Consider the following 19,297-nt stretch of genomic DNA (forward strand, 5'->3'; position numbering starts at 1 on the left):
GATGTAATTATTGAATCCTATAGAAAACCCATTAGTTATCCCTGTAACTTTAAAAATAAAGTAAAGAGACAAATACAGGATGAAATAGTGCCCATAAAGGAAGAAACAGATTCAATAGCTGAACAGGATGAGGAAGATGAACAGGTAGAAGTTCAACAAAGTCCTCCTGTAAGCCCTATAATTCCCAGAAGAACTACACGTATATCTAGACCGCCTGATAGGTACCAGGCTAACACAGTGTGCCAGATTAATCAAGTTCCTAATTCTGTAGAAGAAATTAAAAAGTATCCTAATAAGGAAAAAGAAAGATGGTATGCAGCAATGAATAAGGAACTGAATTCATTAAGTGATATGAAGGTGTATGAAAATGCCAAATTACCTGCAGGAAAGAAATCCATTGGCTGCAAATGGATATTTAAGGTAAAAATAGATAAAGATGGTAATTTAATCCATAAGGCAAGGTTAGTAGCCCAAGGTTTTAGGCAGAATGCTAATGACTATGATGAGGTGTTTGCACCTAGTCTTAAGGCAGCAACCTTGAGAGCAGCTTTAGTGTGGGCAGCTAGTAAAAACTATATAGTTAACCATCTAGATGTGGAAACTGCTTACTTGCACGCCCCATTAAAACATACTATTTATATGAAAAAACCTGTTGGTATTAAAAGTGAAAATAAGGATAATAATGATTGTTGGTTGTTAAAGAAAAGCCTATATGGTCTTAAACAATCAGGCTATGAATGGAACCAGTATATTGTAAAGGAACTAGACAATATAGGATTTAAAGCTGGTTTAGCCGATCCATGTCTGTTTAAGAGGGAGACAAATGGGAAAGTATCATTATTATTACTATTCACAGATGATATTGCTTTGATAACTGAAACTAATGATGAAGCAAATAAAATAATAGCATCATTAGGAAGGAGAATAAAGATCAAGCAATTAGGGGAGATAAAGAAGTATCTCGGTTTGAATATAAAGAAAACACGGAAAGGTTTTAAGATATCTCAGGAAGATAAGATAAGCAAATTACTAAAAGATTACAAGATGGAGCTTTGTAAGCCAGCTAAGACTCCAATGAGCCCGGAGTTTAGCAACACTGATGTACAAAGCCCTGAGTTTGATAAGGTGATTTATCAATCTTTAATTGGTAGTTTGAGTTATATTAGTAATTGGTCTAGACCAGATATATCGTACTGTGTGAATCAGTTGGCTAGATTCAATTCTGCACCATGTGAAAGACACTGGATTGCAGCTAAGAGGATATTAAGATATCTTAAAAAGACAATGAATTATTCATTGTATTTAGAACCAAAGGGTGATTTAATTTTGTGTGCTTATGCAGATGCTAGCTTTGCATCAGAAAGAGACACTAGAAAGTCGACTTCAGGAACAGCCATAATGCTGGGTAATACATTAATAGGCTGGAAGTCAATAAGACAACAGCATATAAGTTTGTCTACTATGGAGGCAGAATTCTCCTGTTTATCATTGTTATGTACAGAGTTAATAATGTATAAACAAATGTTAATTGATATAGGTATAACTGTAGATTATCCTATAATTATACATGAAGATAATCAGGCAGCAATTCAAATGGCCACAAATATTGGAGTAAAAACAAGGAGCAAGCATACAGATCTAAGATACCTAAACGTGAGACAATCTGTAAGAAGTAAGATGATTCAGCTAGAGTACTGTATGTCGGAGGACAATTTAGCTGATAATTTTACTAAAGCCCAAGGTGCCAGTAAGCACCAGGAGAGTTGTGAAAAATATGGGATTAGATTGTAAAGGTATTATATATTTATTTCACCCAAAAGGGGAGTATGTTAGGTATAACATTGATACCAAATATGGTTTGGGTGAATAAATATATAAAACTTAGATATCATGGTTTAAGTGCTTATCACTTTAAGCACAATGCAGCAGGCAATTAGCCGATTAAGGGTGCGGTTAGAAGTTACAATATAAGGAAGCATTAGAAGCTGGAAAGCTTACTGACTGTAACTGTGTGCTGCTGCGACTGTAACTGTTACTGTGTGTTGCTGCAACTAACTGTGATTACTGACTGTGAGTTACTGTGACTGAAATGTTATTGTTTGCTACTGTTTGCTGATTTACTGCGTAATTCTACTGAATATCCAGCGTTTGTTTCTCTGGAGAGTGAAACCGGAGGAGGAGAAGATATCTTTATCGGCTGATAAAGATATTGCAAGGACTCTTAACTTGGACTATACTAGTGAGTTTTACTGGATGGAAATACTGTGAATGACTTAATGGACTGAATGACAATGCTTAAACTCTAACTGGATTAAAAACTATTTAAACTACAAACAGTGTTTGTGTTCAGTGTGTGTATACTCTGGGGCCCTTCCGCTCTTCTTTGGTTTCCTGGCTTGACTACTGCTGCAATACTCTTCTAGGGGTTAATTCTCCAAACCCTAACACGTAGTTGCATTTAAAATGCAGCTTTAGCAATTCTGGTTGTAAGGTAAAACTGGTTGGGGAAATGAATCGACGCACATAGCCTTTTTCCGTGCATGATATTTCGCCACATCCTACATTCATTCATCCTGTGTTTTTTAAGTCCCCAGGCCTTTAATCATCTTAGTTGCTCTTCTCACTCAACTGTGCGTGCCAGACATGCGAACGAGGAAGACTGTGGTCCAAAGTCTCCCTTACATGCTCCCATCACACGGGAGGTTGGCAGATCCCAAGGAAAATCAATTCAGGGAGGTTTGACAGTTAGCAGAACAAATAAATGGATTGGAGGGGGGGGGAGCTTAGTTAGGCCAGCCCTAAGAAGTCACCCGTCCTATCATTGTACCTCCAAGAACTTCCAAAGTGGCCTCTTGAGAAGCAAAACATACACTGAACTGTTGCGTCATCTGAGCCGTTCTTCACTGGCTTTTGCGTCAGAATGCTACGGGTTATTAAATACTGTAAAGCTTCGATGAAATCAAAATAAATTTTATCCATACCGTTCCCAGAATCTGCTATGGACGTTAGCTGACCTTAAACGTAAAAGCAAGCCAGATATTAGGAAACCCAGTCAGCTGAAAAGCAACTGGATTCCACTGTGTTACAGATAACAGATAATCAGAGTTGGAAGGGACCTTGTAGGTCATCTAGTCCAACCCCCCCCCCCCGTCCAAACAGGAGACCCTACACCATTTCTGACAAATGGCAGTCCAGTCTCTTCTTGAAAGCCTCCTGTGATGATGCTCCCACAACTTCCGAGGGAAACTTCTGTTCCATTGGTTGATTGTTCTCACTGTCAGAAAGTTTCTCCTTATTTCCAGGTTGAATCTCTCCCTGTTCAGTTTCCCTCTATTATTCCTTGTCTGGCCTACAGGCGCTTTAGAAAATAGCTTGACCCCCTTCTCCTCTCTGGGGCAGCCCCTCAAATATTGGAACACTGCTCTCCTGTCTCCCCTGGTCCTTCTCTTCACAAGACTAGCCAGGCCCAGTTCCTGTAACTGTTCTTCATATGTTTTAGTCTCCAGTCCCCTCATCCTCCTGGTTGCTCTTCTCTGCACTTTTTCTAGAGTCTCAACATCTTTTTTATATTGTGGTGACCAAAACTGAATGCAGTACTCTAGGTGTGGCCTTACTAAGGCAATGGGAAGTGTTAATGGGAAGTCGTGCAAGATCGGAAAATGCTTTGGAGAAGAGGTTGACACACACACCGTTCTTTATGGCGGCCCCTCAAATACTGGAAGACTGCTCTCATATCCCCCCGGGTCCTTCTTTTCTCTAGACCGGCCCAACCCAAGTCCTGCAACCATCCGTCGTATGTTCTTCTGTTCTGAACAGGCTCCTCAGCTGGAACGGGAGAACCCAAAGCTTGGGTTGTTGTCATTCATGTAGCTTGTTCATCCGCCTGCCAGGAATCCTGTGCAAGGGACCCCAAATGCAAGCACTGAATGGCTAATTATGAATTCCACTTCTGACAGAAAACGTGTGAAGCTTCCAAATCTTGAGGGGATGATCCTGGACTGGGCCATCCCGAGTGGATTCAGACTCTGCCTCAGGTGGGCCTCGAAGGATCCTCGATGGCCCCAAGCGCTTCAGAGCAAAGACCCGCGCATGATTGACAGCCAGAGGTAGAGCGTGAGGGGAAAAAAAGAGAGAGGAAGAAGCCAATTTCCTGCAATTACTTGAAATGCAACAAGATGGACTGGAACAGGGCAAGAGGCATGCCTCAGCTACGAAATACAGCTCTCAAAATTCAAGACTCGGAAGATGTGGATCAAGATTTAAGTAAAATCACTGCCGCCACTGAATTTACAGCGGACGCGACACTTAATCCTGCAAAGTTTGCTACCAGAGAGTGGCCAAGAGTTGGACATGACTGAATGGATGACAACACCAGGATGATCATCCTCTTGGTCCTTTTAAGGACCACACCTATGTAACAGAATCTGAAGAGGTATGGGAGGTCTTCTAGTCCAACCCCTTGTTCAAGCAGGAGATCAATTAGCATTTCAGACCAATGGTTGTCCAGTTCCCTTCTTCGAAACCTCCAGTGATGGAGCATCCATTATTTCTGAAGGCAAGGTGTTTCACTGGTTAGTTGTTCTCACTGTTGGGCATTGAAAGAGACAGAGCTGCTCAATTGAATTTGGGTTATGAACTGAACAAGCACAGTGAATAGAATTCTTTCTACAACTCTTTATTGGCCAAGTATGGTTGGACATACAAGGAATTTGCCTTTGGTGCAAATGCTCTCAGTGTACATAAAAGAAAAGATACATTCATCAAGAATCATAATCTTAATAATAGTCATACGGTACAATAAGCAATCAAATCATACTAGGAAACAGTCAATATAATATAATAAGAATAGAATAGAATAGAATAGAATAGAATAGAATAGAATAGAATAGAATAGAATAGAATAGAATAGAATAGAATAGAATAGAATAGAATAGAATAGAATACAGAATACAGAATACAGAATACAGAATACAGAAGAGTAGAGTAGAGTAAAGAATAGAATAGAATGGAGTGGAGTGGAGTGGAGTGGAGTAGAATAGAATAGAATAGAATAGAATAGAATAGAATAGAATAGAATAGAATAGAATAGAATAGAACAGAACAGAATAGAACAGAATACAGAATACAGAATACAGAATACAGAATACAGAATACAGAATACAGAATACAGAATACAGAATACAGTAGAATAGAATAGAATAGAATAGAATAGAATAGAATAGAATAGAATAGAATAGAATAGAATAGAATAGAATAGAATAGAATAGAATAGAATAGAATAGAATAGAATAGAATTCTTTATTGGGCAAGTGTGGTTGGACACACAAGAAATTTGTCTTGGTGCAAATGCTCTCAGTGTCCATAAAAGAAAAGATTACATTCGTCAAGAATCAAGAATCATCAGGTAAAACACAATGATAGTCATAGGGTACAATAAGCACTGATTCACTTAACAGCCATGACAAGAAAATGGGGCAAAATTCATTGAGCAAACATCTCGCTTAGCAACAACAATATGGCGCTCATCAGTGAAGGACTGCCCCTACAGAGGGAAGACAACATCCTTCCACTCCTGCTCGGGTCAAGAACCTCGAAGGGGTTGGAGAAGCCTCGGGGTGATCAGAAGCCACCCAGTTATGGGCCACTTCGATCCTCTTTGCCTTCCCTCCGTATTAGCCGAGTCTGAAAATCATTGTTTGAAAAAGATGGGGAATTTAAAAGTTATCTTCCCACCAAAGGTGTTTCGTGCGGCTTGAGGGGCCCCCAAACCAAAGAAATCCGGTCTGTAAGAGGATGCAAAGGATCTCTGCTTGACCCAAGCCATAAGCATTTGCCAAATTAAAAGCTGCGCTGCCTGGAAAACAACTCAGAAACACAAAGCAAATTCCTCATTTAAGGACCTCTTCCTGCATCCTGACATTGGGGTGGGGTGGGCCCACAGGAGGAATGCAGCCAAGAGTCACCCCGCCCCCTCACCAGAACCCAGCATCTCTCATCTCAATCTCAGAAGCAAAAAGAGGGCAGCCCTTTTTAACACAACTTCTCTGTGACTTTTTTTTTTCATTTCTTCGGGAAACAACCTTCCTTCCATGGAGAGACTTCCCACAACCCCTTGTGCCAGAGAAGATGAATTCTGCTCTGGGAATTCTTTGGCTGCCATGAACACCTGTCATGCCCCTGTCAGAATCTAATTTCGGAGGGGGAGGCCGAGCAGCTGACAGGGAGTGGGAATTTGGCTCCAGTGGCTGTGGAAGAAACTGGGGAAGGGCAAAGTCTGGCTGGGCAGAGCAGGGGAGAGGTAGAGCAAGGCAGAGGGAATTCGGAGGAAGACCCAGGCCCACCCCCTCTTCATCCTAGGGCACACAGGGAGAAACGGAGAAGGGAGCAACATGAGTTGCGTGGCTTATGGGGGAGGAAAGGGCCCCGATTCCCTTCATTAGCTGCAGCTGGGAACACAGTATTTAAAAAGGGAGTTTGCGCACAGCAACTTGTTGGAAGCAAATCATGAGTTATCTTTTATTGTCGAGGCTTATCTGGGGTTCTGGTGTCTTCCCAACTGTGTGTGTTTTGCTGGCCTTTCAAGTCTGGAATTCCTTCTCTTGCCCTGTCAAGTTAATTGCTGCAGCGTGGTTTGTTTGGATTTTTAGTTACAATTTGTATGTACTTGATTTTTGGACTGAATTTCCTCCACTTAAAGATTGTTCTTGGGAGAGTTTTTTTCCAGTTAGATAACTGGACATTGGGGGCAAAGTTGGAGGTATTAAAGGGACTCTTCTTATTTATGTGACTGAGTTGCCTTTGTGCCACGCCCCGGGTCATCACAACACCTATGACAAGCAATGTAAGGATGTAACAGCCACAATGCAGGACAGTAGAACACATCCAGGAACCCCAGGTAGCAGCTAAAAAGCACAATGAAAATCCCCACACTCAGAACAGCACACAATCTGCCAGAGAGGAGTTCCCTGGGCTCCAGCGCGAGTCCAAAAAAGCTCAGAAGACAAAACCTCTGGTCCCGGTGACCGGCCCAGATTGAATCCTGCACAATGAAAATCCTTAATCTCAGAACACAACATCAAGTATAGTTTCGAACGAGAAACTGTGAGCATTCTAGACCAAGCCAAATCCGAAACCACTACGGCAGTGGTGGCTAACCTTTTGGGGCTCCTGTGCCAAAAACTGCGAGCGCGCTAGCCCGCCCGCACTCACGTGCCAGCACCCAGAATGCAATGCGTGCCCCCTTCCCCATGGCCCCTGAGCATGCGCTCGCAATCCCCCACCCCCTTACCTGCACTGTGCCTCACAGCTGATTTTTCGGTTGGTTTGAGGCCTTTTTCAGCCTTCCAGTATTACAGGAAGTGATCAAACGGGCCTATAATCCAGTCTGAGAAGCCTTTCAGAGGCTTTTTCCAAGCCTCTGGGAAGGCCGAAAAAGGCCTCAAACCAACGGGGGGGGGAGTCAGCTGTGAGGCGTGTGCATGCGCACTAAGGTAAGTTTGCCTGCGGCTCGCGTTCCAGCACAAATGGCTCCTGCCACAGGTTCGCCATCACGGCGCTAGGGAATTCCTGAAAGTTCGGCGTTCAGACCCATCAGCCCACAACAGGCGTATAGAAATAAAGCACACTTACACCACCACCACCCATTCAAAAGAAACAATGAAAAAAGGCTAAGGGGGAAAGCAAAAGACCAGAACACATCCTCTCTAGCAGCCTACACCCAGATAAGCAGGGACTGACACAAGACAAACAATCCAGCAGAAAACAATGCCCTAATCAAAAAAAAAACTACCAAGGGGAGAAAAAAAAAACTACACACCCACCAATACTGGCAGGGCAAACTATTGTGTATAAATAGTTCTCCCTGCATTGATGATGGTACATTTACTTGGATAATAAAATATCTGCAAGCAAATAAGCGAGTTCAGAAGCACCAAAGAATCCATACAGCAATAGCACTTAAGACTTATATACCGCTTCGCAGTGCTTTATAGCAGTGATCCCCAACCTTTTTTATGCCGCGGCCCGGTACCGGCATCAGCTGGGTGCCGCCATCTTTTTGATGAAAAAGTGCTTCTGGTGACCTCACCGGAAGCACTTTTTCATCAAAAAGATGGCGGCGCCAGCGCTCGTGAGCTTTTCGGTAGAAATGGCTTTTACCCGGAAAAGCTCACCGAGCGCGCCGCCATCTTTTGATGAAAAGTGCTTCCGGTGAGCTTTCTACCCGGAAAAGCTCACCGGAAGCACTTTTTTATCAAAAAAAGATGGCGGCGCCCAGCAACCAGCGGCCCGGTAAGACTTGTTCCGCGGACCGGCGGTTGGGGACCCCTGCTTTATAGCCTTCTCTAAGCAGTTTACAGAGTCAGCCTCTTCCCCCTCCCCCCAAACAATCTGGGTTCTCATTTTACCAATCTCAGAAGACAGAAGACTGAGTCAACTTTGAGCCGCTCAGGATCGATCGAACTTCCAGGTGGTGGACAGAGTTAGCCTGCAAATGCTGCATTCTGACCACCGCACCACCACGGCTTTCATATAAAACCATTCAATGATGACTTGATCGGGGGCAATTAAAACACAGGATTAGCTGAAAGAACACGAGAAGAAATCCCCCCCGACACGTGTGCAGCAATGCGTGATGCCATGCAATGGAAGGAGCCCTCCAGCGGTCACACATGGCTGGCGCACAATTCACTGCCGGAGCCAGGCTTCACCACTGGATTCCATGTGCAGGCCGTGTGCACAAAACATGTGATTCCTTGCGTTGCCCCTCTTGGACACTGCTTTGTGCTGGAGGAGGCAGGCTGCTTATGTACGAGAGAAGAACACAGTAGCAAGCTCCCACAAAGGAGGCAGCCTGCCGAACCCCCAGAGTTAAGCCTTCATCATCGGCCCTAAACTACCAGGTTTGGTGTTGTGGCTAAGGGATCAGGCTAGAGACCAGCAGTCCTGCCTGGGCCTCTCACTTTCTCACACGTCTCAACAACCTGGCCAAGGAAACCTCCCAGGGATTGTCCAGGCAGTGTCCAAGAATCAGGCAGGACTGGACAGAAGAGAAGAAAAAAATGCCCCAGAGGGAAGGTTCCGGACTGCTGCAACAAGGAATCAGGTCCAGACCAGTGATCGGGAGGAACCTCTGGACAATATGAGCTGTCAGCCACAGGAAGAGGCTGTCAGATAAGAATTTCCCTTTTTCTGGAGCTATTGAAGCCAAAGTCTCTTCCCCCACCCCCTTTCCCACGGAGGGCTGGAGCAGAGTTGGTAGCCCCAGGCAGGCAGATGCTTCAAGGCCCCCACCGGCTGCTGCCCTTCGTTTGGAGGGTTCAAAGGGGAACCAGAACTTTCCAGCTATGCCCGTGTGGCTGGAGAGAAGACTTCACACCCAGCAGTGGTGCAAGCGGCCATCCTAGGACTCTTCCCTGACCGTTTCCCTGGGAGAAGAACAAGGTGACCAAGGTGCACTTGGTTTCCAATCTACTTGCACAAAAAAGCCAGAAGGGCGAACCAAGCCACAGCAGCCACGGGTAGACCCACTCATACAAGGACCCAAGGCCTTGCTCCGGAGCTTATCTTGTATCAACGGGAGAGGACAAGCAGCTTCTAAAGCAGTGGTCGCCAACCAGTGGGCCAGGGATCACTGGTGGTCCGCGAGAAAATTTTGCTGGCCTGCAGAGAAATGTCAACCCCAAAGCAATTAATCCAGGCTGCGTGGGAACACAAGGATGCTCCACCCACATGACCCGCGGGAACACAAGGCTTGCATCGCTTGCACTGTGGACAGCATGAGATAGTGAGGGGAGGGGGGAAAGGGTGGAAGGGGGAAACTTGCCCCCCTCGCCCCATGTGCCTCTCCTGGCCACCGAGCTGCTTCTTTCCATTTCTTTCTTCTTCTGCTTTTGGCTGCACGCAAGGAAAGCAGCAAAAGTCTTCCTTTCTCTCCCCCAAACTCTACCAGAACTGAAGTCTTGGGGACCCTGCAAGGCATCCTGCTCCAAGAGGCTGTGCTGACGCGACAAGTCTCACAAAGACTCATTTCTGGTGGAGTTTGGGGGAGAGAAAAAAAGACTTCTGCGGCTTCTGCTGCTTTCCTTGCATGAAGCCAAAAGTCTCTCTCTCTCTCCCCCTGAGAACAGAGCTGAAGACGGTATCCTGCAATCCCAAATCAAGAATGATCGATCGGTAGGAAAACAGGTTGGGGAATTTTCCTGCAGACTTTTGAGGGGATTTTCCCAGGGTCTCTGGTCCACGGGATTTAAAATTATGAGTTTGGTGGTCCCTGAGGTGCAAAAGGTTGGCGATCCCTGTTCTAAAGGGCTTGTCTGGAGGCTCTGCTGGAGCTCACCCCTGTCCTGACCCTTCCGACAGCCGCTGGCATAGGAGACATTCCCAGGATTGGGCTGGCGAGGGCCAAAAAAGAGCCTGTTCCCCAGACCAAAAAGGTTTCACTGAGGCCGAGTAAGGAGGCCCTCTGACAAAACTGCCATCTTTCAGCTGAAGACAGGGCAGGGCAGGAGTGGAATCACAGGCCCCAAGTTTGAAGGCATCTCAGATGTTATCTAGTAAGCCCGATATCTACTCCAGCACCTCTGACAGCTGATCCCACCACTTCTGGTTGAAGGCTCCAGCAAAGGAAAGGCTCCACGTGATGTGGCAGCCTGGTCCACGCTGGCTGCATGGAGAAATGGCCTTCAGAAGCCGAGGAACCTCACGGCTTCAAGGAGAAGCTCTGGAAAGCTCTGCTCTGGGGCAGTCCTGGACTCAGCCACCTTCTTCTCAGAGGGGCTATTAAAGCATCCAGGTTGTTGTTTGCTTCGAGGCCTCTCATCTTTGTGGGGCTGGGAGGAAGAAACACCTAAAACTGATCTGGCTGGAGGAAGCAGGAAAGGAAGGGCCTGGCCTAGAATGCCACCTTCTGGCTAAGAAGGAGAGCTTCCACAAGGACAGATCCCACCACCTGCCCAAAGGTGAGAGCAATCCCCGCCCAGCCATCCCAACCTGTGTGCAGTTAGGAGCAGCCATAAAAAAAATGGCTCGACCTTCCCCCTCCTGCATTCCCAGAGGAAAACCGCCAGGTGCCTCCAGCTCTGCCCTCCTTCTTCTAAGGTAGCTCTCCCGCTCCACGCCTCTCTGCTCTCAGATGCCCCCTAACCAGCGGCCGCAGGTAGATGGGGAACGCCAATGACACACCGGGCGTCCTGAAGGGAGGTATCCCCCAACAAAGGGACCTCCAAGACAGGAGGCCACGGGGCCAACTCAACTCAGCTGAGACTGCTTGGAAGACCCTCCCACTTAACCCCCACACACACACACACACCCGGGGGTCCTTCCAGGATGTGCAAGAAACAGCTATGGAGTCCGGGACTTTGCAGCTGCCTAACCCAACGATGGCTCCAGCTGTGCTCGGATGTTTTTTCCTGCCAGGTGGCCCGGATTCTCCTGCGATTCTGAGAAAGGACTTCTTCCAGCCCTGCCAGGTTGCCCTCTGGAGCCAAGTCCCTTCTTCCCTGTTTCTGTATCCTCTCTGCAATTGGGGGAGGAGGGGTGTTAATACTGACCACCTACAGGGTTTCTGGGTATCTGTCGATCATTTCCCATCCTGGGCCTCTCTTAAGCTGAAGTCAGCAGGACCAGACTCGGGAAAGGCACGGCCAGGAAAGACGTGGGAGTGGCTCTCGTGGCCCATCAGGACAGCCTCTTTGCCCCCCCCCACCACAGACAGGAGCCCGACCACCACCACTGCCTTGGACTTCAGATGCTTCTTAGAAATGCACCAATTCCTCGAAAGCAACAATCCGCCTCCTGACTGAACGGCATGAAAAGTTCACCGGCTTTCTGTGCCATCGGCCACTCGGCCAGGCCACGGGTCCCTGGAGCCATTGAAATCAGCGCTGGCCATCTGGCCCCGAGTAAACAGGAGGAGAGGAAGGCGGGGGGAGGGCGGAGGAGCTCAAGGGAGAAGGAGGGCGAGGGTCGGCCTCTGCACAGAAGGCCCGGTTGAGCGGCTGGAGGCAATGACGGCCACTGAAAGATCCCTTCCCCTTCCAGGCCCTCCTGACCTCCCGCTTACCCTGACACGAAGGTTATCAAGATACAAGCCTCCTCGGGAGGATTAAAGGAAACCGAAAAGGCAAACAGAAAAACACCCCTTTCCCCAACAAATAAAAAACTTCCGTGCTTTGTGAAGCTGACAGGCCCGCCAGAGGTGTTGACATAACCTTCCATCTCCCACAGAGCAAAGTCAACAAGCCCGTGTGCTGGCTACAAATCTGTCAGGGAGATTTACATTAACTCGTCTGACATGAAATTAAAACAACAATCAACCACCATGAATGAAAGCTCTCTCTCTCTCTCTCTCTCTCTCTCTCTCTCTCTCTCTCTCTCTCCTCCCTCTCCCTCTCTCCCTCTCTCTTTCCTAAGGCAACTATCCCACCGGCACTCCAACCTGGCATAACCTCTGCTTCACGCTCAGCTCCTGTAAGGAAACCCCAGGGAGGATCAGAAAGCTGGCCAGATCCTCCAAAGAATCCCTCCATCGGGCAGTCTGAAAACGGTCACTCTAACCCGCTCAAGAACGTCTGTGTCCGGCACCCACTAGGGACTGGATCCTGCTCCTGCCACGATCCCTTCATGCTCGGCCACACTCAGCGTTTTGACGTGCATGGCTTTACAATGATTGGCCCGGTCAGAACGGCACAAAAAAAAAAAACACGATTCAGCTGCAAACAAGGAGATCTCCCATTCTGAGCTGCATCCGGAGGTTTTTTTCAGGTCAATCCCACTGATCTCCCCACCCCCCATTTCTGACCCAGAGGGCCGAGAAATGGAGGGGGCCAAGAGGACCGGAGAAAGGGAGGATCTGCCTCTGTTTCCTCCAAAGCCTCCTGGGCAGTTGAGGCTTGATGGACAACCGAAGGAAAGTCGGGTGGAAGGAAGAGCTGAACCTTCAGCTTGGCCTTCTAACCAGCCCGGAGGTCAGGCCGACCCTCGGCTTCCCCCCCCAGCCCTCACCTCCCAAGCCAGACTTACAGGCAGGTGTGTGAAGACAGCAAAGGTGCTGCGTAAGAAAGCAATGAGGTCCACCAGGTAGTCACTGGCCTTGGGAGGGGCTTCCGCGGCCATCCAGTCATAATCTGCAAGTTGCAAGAACTGGTCAATCTTTTGGTTCAAGTTAGTGTAGATCTCCTCCTCTGCAGCGTGGCGGCCGTCCTGTGGAGAAGGGCCAGGTCAGCAGAGAGCTCGTGGCGGCACCCCGAATCCTGCTCTTGGGGGAGGTGAGGGGTGGGGCTCATGGCCCCGGATGTCAAACTAATCCTCTTTGGGCCACTTATCTACACTTCAAGCGGCTCCTGCAATAACTGCCTCCCCAAGGACAGCAGGGACTCTACAGCGCATGAGGACATTTGAGCATCGTGACTGCACAAGGGCCAATCTACGGGGACAGAGGCAGCAAGAAACATGCTCCCCATCCCCAGGCTGCCTAATGCCCACGTCTCCCATGCCTCTTCACCCACAGGGCATGGCTGCAGTACGACTTAAGCTCGTCTTCTCCACTTCTTTATTGGGATGAGGCTTCGGTTGCTGTGCGCGCCCACTGAGAGCATCTGCACACGAGGCAAATCCCTTGTGCGTTTCATCACCCTTGGCCAAATGTTCTGTTCTGTTCTGTAACTCTCTTCTGTCCCGTTCCATTTATTATATTATACATTCTATTTTATATTCTATTCTATTCTGAATTCTACTCTATATTCTATTCTATTTTATTCCATTCTGTTCTGTTCTATTTTCTATTCTATACGTCCATCCATCCATCCATCATTCTATTTTGCCTGTTCTATTTTCTATTCTCTTCTGTATTTTCTTCTCTATTCTATTCTATTCTCTATTCTATTCTATACATCCATCATTCCATTCTATTCTGTTTTATTTTCTATTCTATACGTCCATCCGTCCATCCGTCATTCTATTTTGTTCTGTTCTATTTTCTATTCTCTTCTGTATTCACTTCTCTTCTCTATTCTATTCTATACATCCATCATTCCATTCTATTGTTTTATTTTCTATTCTATTCTCTATTCTCTTCTATGTTGCATTCTATTCTATTCTATATGTCCATCATCCATCATTCCGTTCTGTTCTGTTCTATTTTGTATTCTATTCTCTATTCTCTTCTATTCTGCATTCTATTCTATATGTCCATCCATCATTCCATTCTATTCTGTTCTATTTTCTATTCTATTCTATTCTATTCTATTCTATTCTCTTCTATGTTTCATTCTATTCTATCCTATACATCCATCCATCTATCCATCATTCCGTTCCGTTCTGTTCTAGTTTCTATTCTATTCTGCATTCTCTTCTCTATTCTGTTCTGCATTCTATTCTATTCTATACGTCCATCGGTCCATCCACCCACCCTATGCCCACTGATCCCCAGCAAAGCAGAATACCGTAAGTATTGCACTGCATCGAACCTACACAGAATGCAAAGTTTCTGTTCCCGAGAGTGCAGTTCGTTCCTTGCACACCTGTGGGGAGCCGCTTTCCTTCTCTGCCCTTGCACACTTCTGAAGACCTTTGCTGACTGGCTTCCACGACCCCCAACCCAACCCAGGAGGAGCAGAGACTCCGTTTTCCTCTCCAATTTTTTTTCTGCAAAATATCCCCGTGAACCGTGGACGGTCTCTCCCCACAAACCCTTCTTCAAACGTCTGTCTTCTACTGTCTCCTGGCTGCTTTCCATGTTTGGATGAGGACAGCTGAGCAATGTTCGGGGTTGTTGACTGATCACAGACAGGTAGGCAGGTAGGCCTAGGAGAGGAAAATGGGAATGAAGACCAAAGCTCGGGCTCACCTTGAAAGTGGCCGTTCCGTAAAGCTTCGTCGTGTGAACGGTTTCTGGGAGAACGTTGGTGATGTTGGTTATGAATTCTTCTAGGAATCGGCAGGATCTTTCCAAATGTGTAGTGTTGATAATTATCTGCACCAGCTGCAGGAGCAACACACATTGTTAAGAACCATCAGCCACAGTTGGGCTGCAGGAAGTCGGAGCAACAGGTAAGAGCTACGCTGCCCCTCGGAGGTGGCCCCTAAGCAGAAACGGACTCCCATTTTCCTCCAAGGTGGTGCCTCGTGGTGCAACCGGAACCATCTGGAACTGAGCACACTCCAAACCGTAGAAATGGTGGTAGATTTTAGAAGAAACTCTTCCCATATTACCACCTCTTACAATACTAGACAACACAGTATCAACAGTAGAGACTTTCAAATTTCTAGGTTCTATCATATCAGATGACCTAAAATGGATACCTAACATCAAAAACATCATCAAAAAAGCACAACAAAGAATGTTCTTTCCGCACCAACTTAGAAACCTCAAACTGCCCAAGGAGTTTCTGATCCAGTTCTACAGAGGAATTATTGAGTCTGTCATCTCACCTCTATAACTGTCTGGTTTGGCTCTGCAACTCAACAAGACAGACACAGACTTCAGAGGATAATTAGGACTGCCTTCCATCAAAGACCTGTATGTATACTGCACGAGTCAAAAAGAGGGCTATGAAAATATTTACAGACCCCTCACATCCCGGACATAAACTGTTTCAACTCCTACCCTCAAAATGATGCTATAGGGCACTGCACACCAGAACAACTAGACACAAGGACAGTTTTTTCCCAAATGCCATCACTCTGCTAAACAAATAATTCTCTCAACACTGTCCAACTATTTACAAAGTCTGCACTACTATGACTGTTAAATCTTCTCATCACTCCTCATCACCCATCTCCTCCCACTTGTGACTGTATGACTGTAACTTTGGGGCTTGTAGCCTAACAATTTATATTGACTGTTTCCTAGTATGATTCCATTGCTTATTGTACCCTCTATGACTATTATTAAGTGTTGTACCTTATGACTTTGAACCTTGATGAATGTATCTTTTCTTTTTATGTACACTGAGAGCATCTGCACCAAGACAAATTCCTTGTGTGTCCAATCACACTTGGCCAATAAAGAATTCTATTCTGTTCTGTTCTGTTCCATTCTATTCTCATTCTATTATATTCTATTGACTGTTTCTAAGTATGACTTGATTGCTTATTGTACCCTATGAATACCATAAAGTGTTGTACCTGATGATTCTTGACTCTTGACTAATGTATCTTTTCTTTTATGTACATTGAGAGCATTTGCACTAAGACAAATTCCTTGTGTGTCCCATCACACTTGGCCAATAAAGAATTCTATTCTATTCATATTCTCTCTTGAGTTGGTATTTTCACCAGGGGTGGGGGCTATTCTGCTGGAGGTAGAATAAAACCTCCGAAGAATTTTCCCCATTTAACTTGTCTCGTTGTACCTCCGATCCTATTCAAGACAAACCGGTTGCAAAAAAAAAAAAAAAACCACAAGAAAGGAACTGACGCCCTCGGTCAACAGGGGCAGAAGCTGGAGTGACAGCTCCTCTCGGCAGAAAAATCTGCAGACGCCTGGGCTGCAATTAAATTGTGGGGAGGGGATTCTCCGTCACCTGTCAGACAGAGGAGGCCCTGGGTCTTTCAAGGACAGCAAAGAGAAGCCGGGGATTTCCCCACTTCACCAGGCTGGGCCACAGATCCTTTTCGCCACATCATAAATTGAATGTCATCCATTATTCTTTCTCTAAAAAACGACATGCCAGTGCCACAAACACTATCATGTCCACCAGCTCCTCCCTAAAATATCAAGCTGGAGAAGTGGGACCCTCAACGTTCGACAGCTCCCACTGTCCCTCCCTTCCTGGTTATGGCAGGGGTTTCGGTTGTGGCAGAGGTGAGAAGTAGACAATGGTCTACAACAGCAGTTCCCAACCTCTATGGCTCTACAGAGCAGCTGCGGGGGGACGATGGGGGAAGGGTTCTCCCACGCAACCTAGCTCCCGTACACGCGTAGATGAAGCTTCGCACACCTGCCTGACACTTGTACAGCCCAGTTGCCAACAGAAAGTGAACCGGCACCAGTCTGTGGCCCACTGGCACCCTAAAGGTAATGGTTCCCGTTGCACCTACGTGCTAGTCGTTTCTGGCTCTAGGGGGCGGTGCTCATCTCCGTTTCAAAGCCGAAGAGCCAGCGCTGTCCGAAGACGTCTCCGTGGTCATGTGGCCGGCATGACTAAATGCCGAAGGCGCATGGAATGCTGTGACCTTCCCACCAAAGGGGTCCCTATTTTTCTACTTGCGTTTTTTACGCGCTTTCGAACTGCTAGGTTGGCAGATGCTGGGATGAGCAATGGAAGCTCAGTCCGTTACACGGCACTAGGGATTCAAGCCACCAAACTGCCGATCTTTCTGATTTGACAAGCTCAGCGTCTTAGCCACTGAGCCACCCCGTCCCTTGCACACAACACAGCTTCAGTGTTGTAACCCCTGGTCTACAACACGCTGAAACACCTTCATGCTAGACACAACTGGACAAGAGGTGCTTCAAGGAAAACCAAGGAGAACGTGGACCTGTGTTGGACCTAAGTCTGCCTGATTCATAACAGCAAAGCTCTCGGGCAGTATTTCTCAACTTCGGCCATTTTAAGATGAGTGGACTTCAAGTCCCAGAATTCCTGGCTGGGGAATTCTGAAGTCCACTCATCTTAAAATGGCCGAAGTTGAGAAATACTTACTGCTGGAGGAGGAAAATCTGGAGAAGGCTTCTCACAGACAATTCAACCAAGAAGAGAGGATCCTTACACGCTCCCTCCGCTTCCTTTTTCTGCCTTCTTCCTCCCTTCAAGAGGAGGCTCGGAGTATCTACAACGAGGCCCTGAGCAGTGAGGGGGGGTCCAAACCACTTCAACCTGCCCCAACCCAGAAGGGAGTCCTTGCCTCGGTCAGGCCGATGTTCTTCTTCCGAATGGCGTTCTGGAAGCAGCTGCTCAGGGTCCGAGTCAACAACAAATTGGTCGATTTCCGAATCATGTCATCTACTTCCGTGGAGCTGAAAGGAAGAGAAAATCATGGATCGGTTGGCTGATTGATTGATTGATTGATTGACGGACTGACTGGTTGCTAAGGGCAAAGGAAACCAGTTGCCAGCGTTCCAACTAACCAACTCCAAACCAATCAACTCCGAGACAAACAGTTCCTCAATGGTCCGTTTTATTAGAGTTTGTCCTATTGGCACATCTGGGAAAACCCAAATCTGAGAGTTCCGGGTTTTCCCTTCCCAAAAGAGAATTCAAAGATCCACCCCCTGCACTCATCAGTCCATCACGTGACCCAATCAGATCTTCATTCCAACTGGAGACATCCCTCCAGTCACTTGCCCTGCAGGTGCAGGGCGACATGTCCTTGACCCTCTGAGAAAGAATTGTGGTGTGTCTGGTCTTCTACCCCACGATGAAATCCCCCCTCCCAAATATCCAGGCACTGAATGTGGCAGCCTCTAAACTTCCAAGTAAAAAAGACCTTCCAAGGCTGACACCCGTATTTTGGGACAATGCCAGCCAAGACGTTCTGCCTGCAAAGGCAGAGCGAAGCCAACTCCACCGACACCTACGACACCGAGGCTGGGAAACGATGATTTCAGAAGCTGGGCCTTTCTTGAGGTGGATGGCTCAGAGGCAGATCCTCAGATCTGCAATCAATCAATCAATCAATCAATCAGAATAGAGCTGGAAGGGACCTTGGAGGTCTTCTAGTCCAGCCCCCTGCTCAAGCAGGAGAACCTATACCAGTGATGGCAAACCTTTTTGTTGCGGTGTGCCAAAAGCGCATGCACGTGCGATAGCCAGGACACCACAATGCAATGTGCCTTGCCCCCTGCGCATGCACGTACAGCACCCCACCCCCCCCTTATCTCCACTGCAAATGCGCACGCCTCCCAGCTGATTTTTGGCCCGTTTTTTTGAGACCGTTTTCGCCCTCCTGGAGGCTCGAGGGAATCCTCTGCAGCCTCGGGAGGCTGAAAAACAGGCCCATTTCAACACTTCCAGTATTTCGGGAAGGACCTCGAGCCTCCGGGGAGGCAAAAGTGGCCTCAAGCAGGCCAAAAATCAGCTGGGAGGTGCGCGCATGCGCAGTGCAGGTAAGTTTGGCTAGGGCTCGCATGCCACCTGGTTCGCCATCACGAACCTATACTAGTTCAAATAAGTGGCTGTCCAGTCTCTTTTTAAAAACCTCCAGTGTTGAAGCATCCACAACTTCTGAAGGCAAAGCTGTTCCACCGTTTCATTGTCCTCAATTCAGGAAGTTTCCCCTTAATTCCAAGTTGCTTCTCTCCTGGATTAGTTCCAATGGCGCCATTGCCATTTTCCTATGGTTAGTTTTGGGCCAA

At 47.0% G+C, this 19,297-nt stretch overlaps 1 protein-coding gene across 1 annotated transcript in view; it reads right to left on the minus strand.

Moving 5' to 3' along the window:
• EXOC6B (exocyst complex component 6B) overlaps window positions 1-19,297 on the minus strand; it is a 237,274-nt gene that overhangs the window by 85,839 nt on the left and 132,138 nt on the right. The window contains exons 16-18 of the mRNA XM_087965745.1: window positions 17,848-17,959; window positions 14,846-14,980; window positions 13,021-13,200 (exon numbers count right to left, since the gene is read on the minus strand). Of these exons, the coding sequence (XP_087821871.1) occupies window positions 13,021-13,200; window positions 14,846-14,980; window positions 17,848-17,959 (427 nt within the window). The remainder of the gene's footprint in view (window positions 1-13,020; window positions 13,201-14,845; window positions 14,981-17,847; window positions 17,960-19,297) is intronic.

The sequence above is a fragment of the Notechis scutatus genome, chromosome 4 (assembly GCF_049901735.1).
Source record: "Notechis scutatus isolate UNSWTSFEM ecotype Mainland chromosome 4, rNotScu1.2, whole genome shotgun sequence".
Taxonomy (NCBI): domain Eukaryota; kingdom Metazoa; phylum Chordata; class Lepidosauria; order Squamata; family Elapidae; genus Notechis; species Notechis scutatus.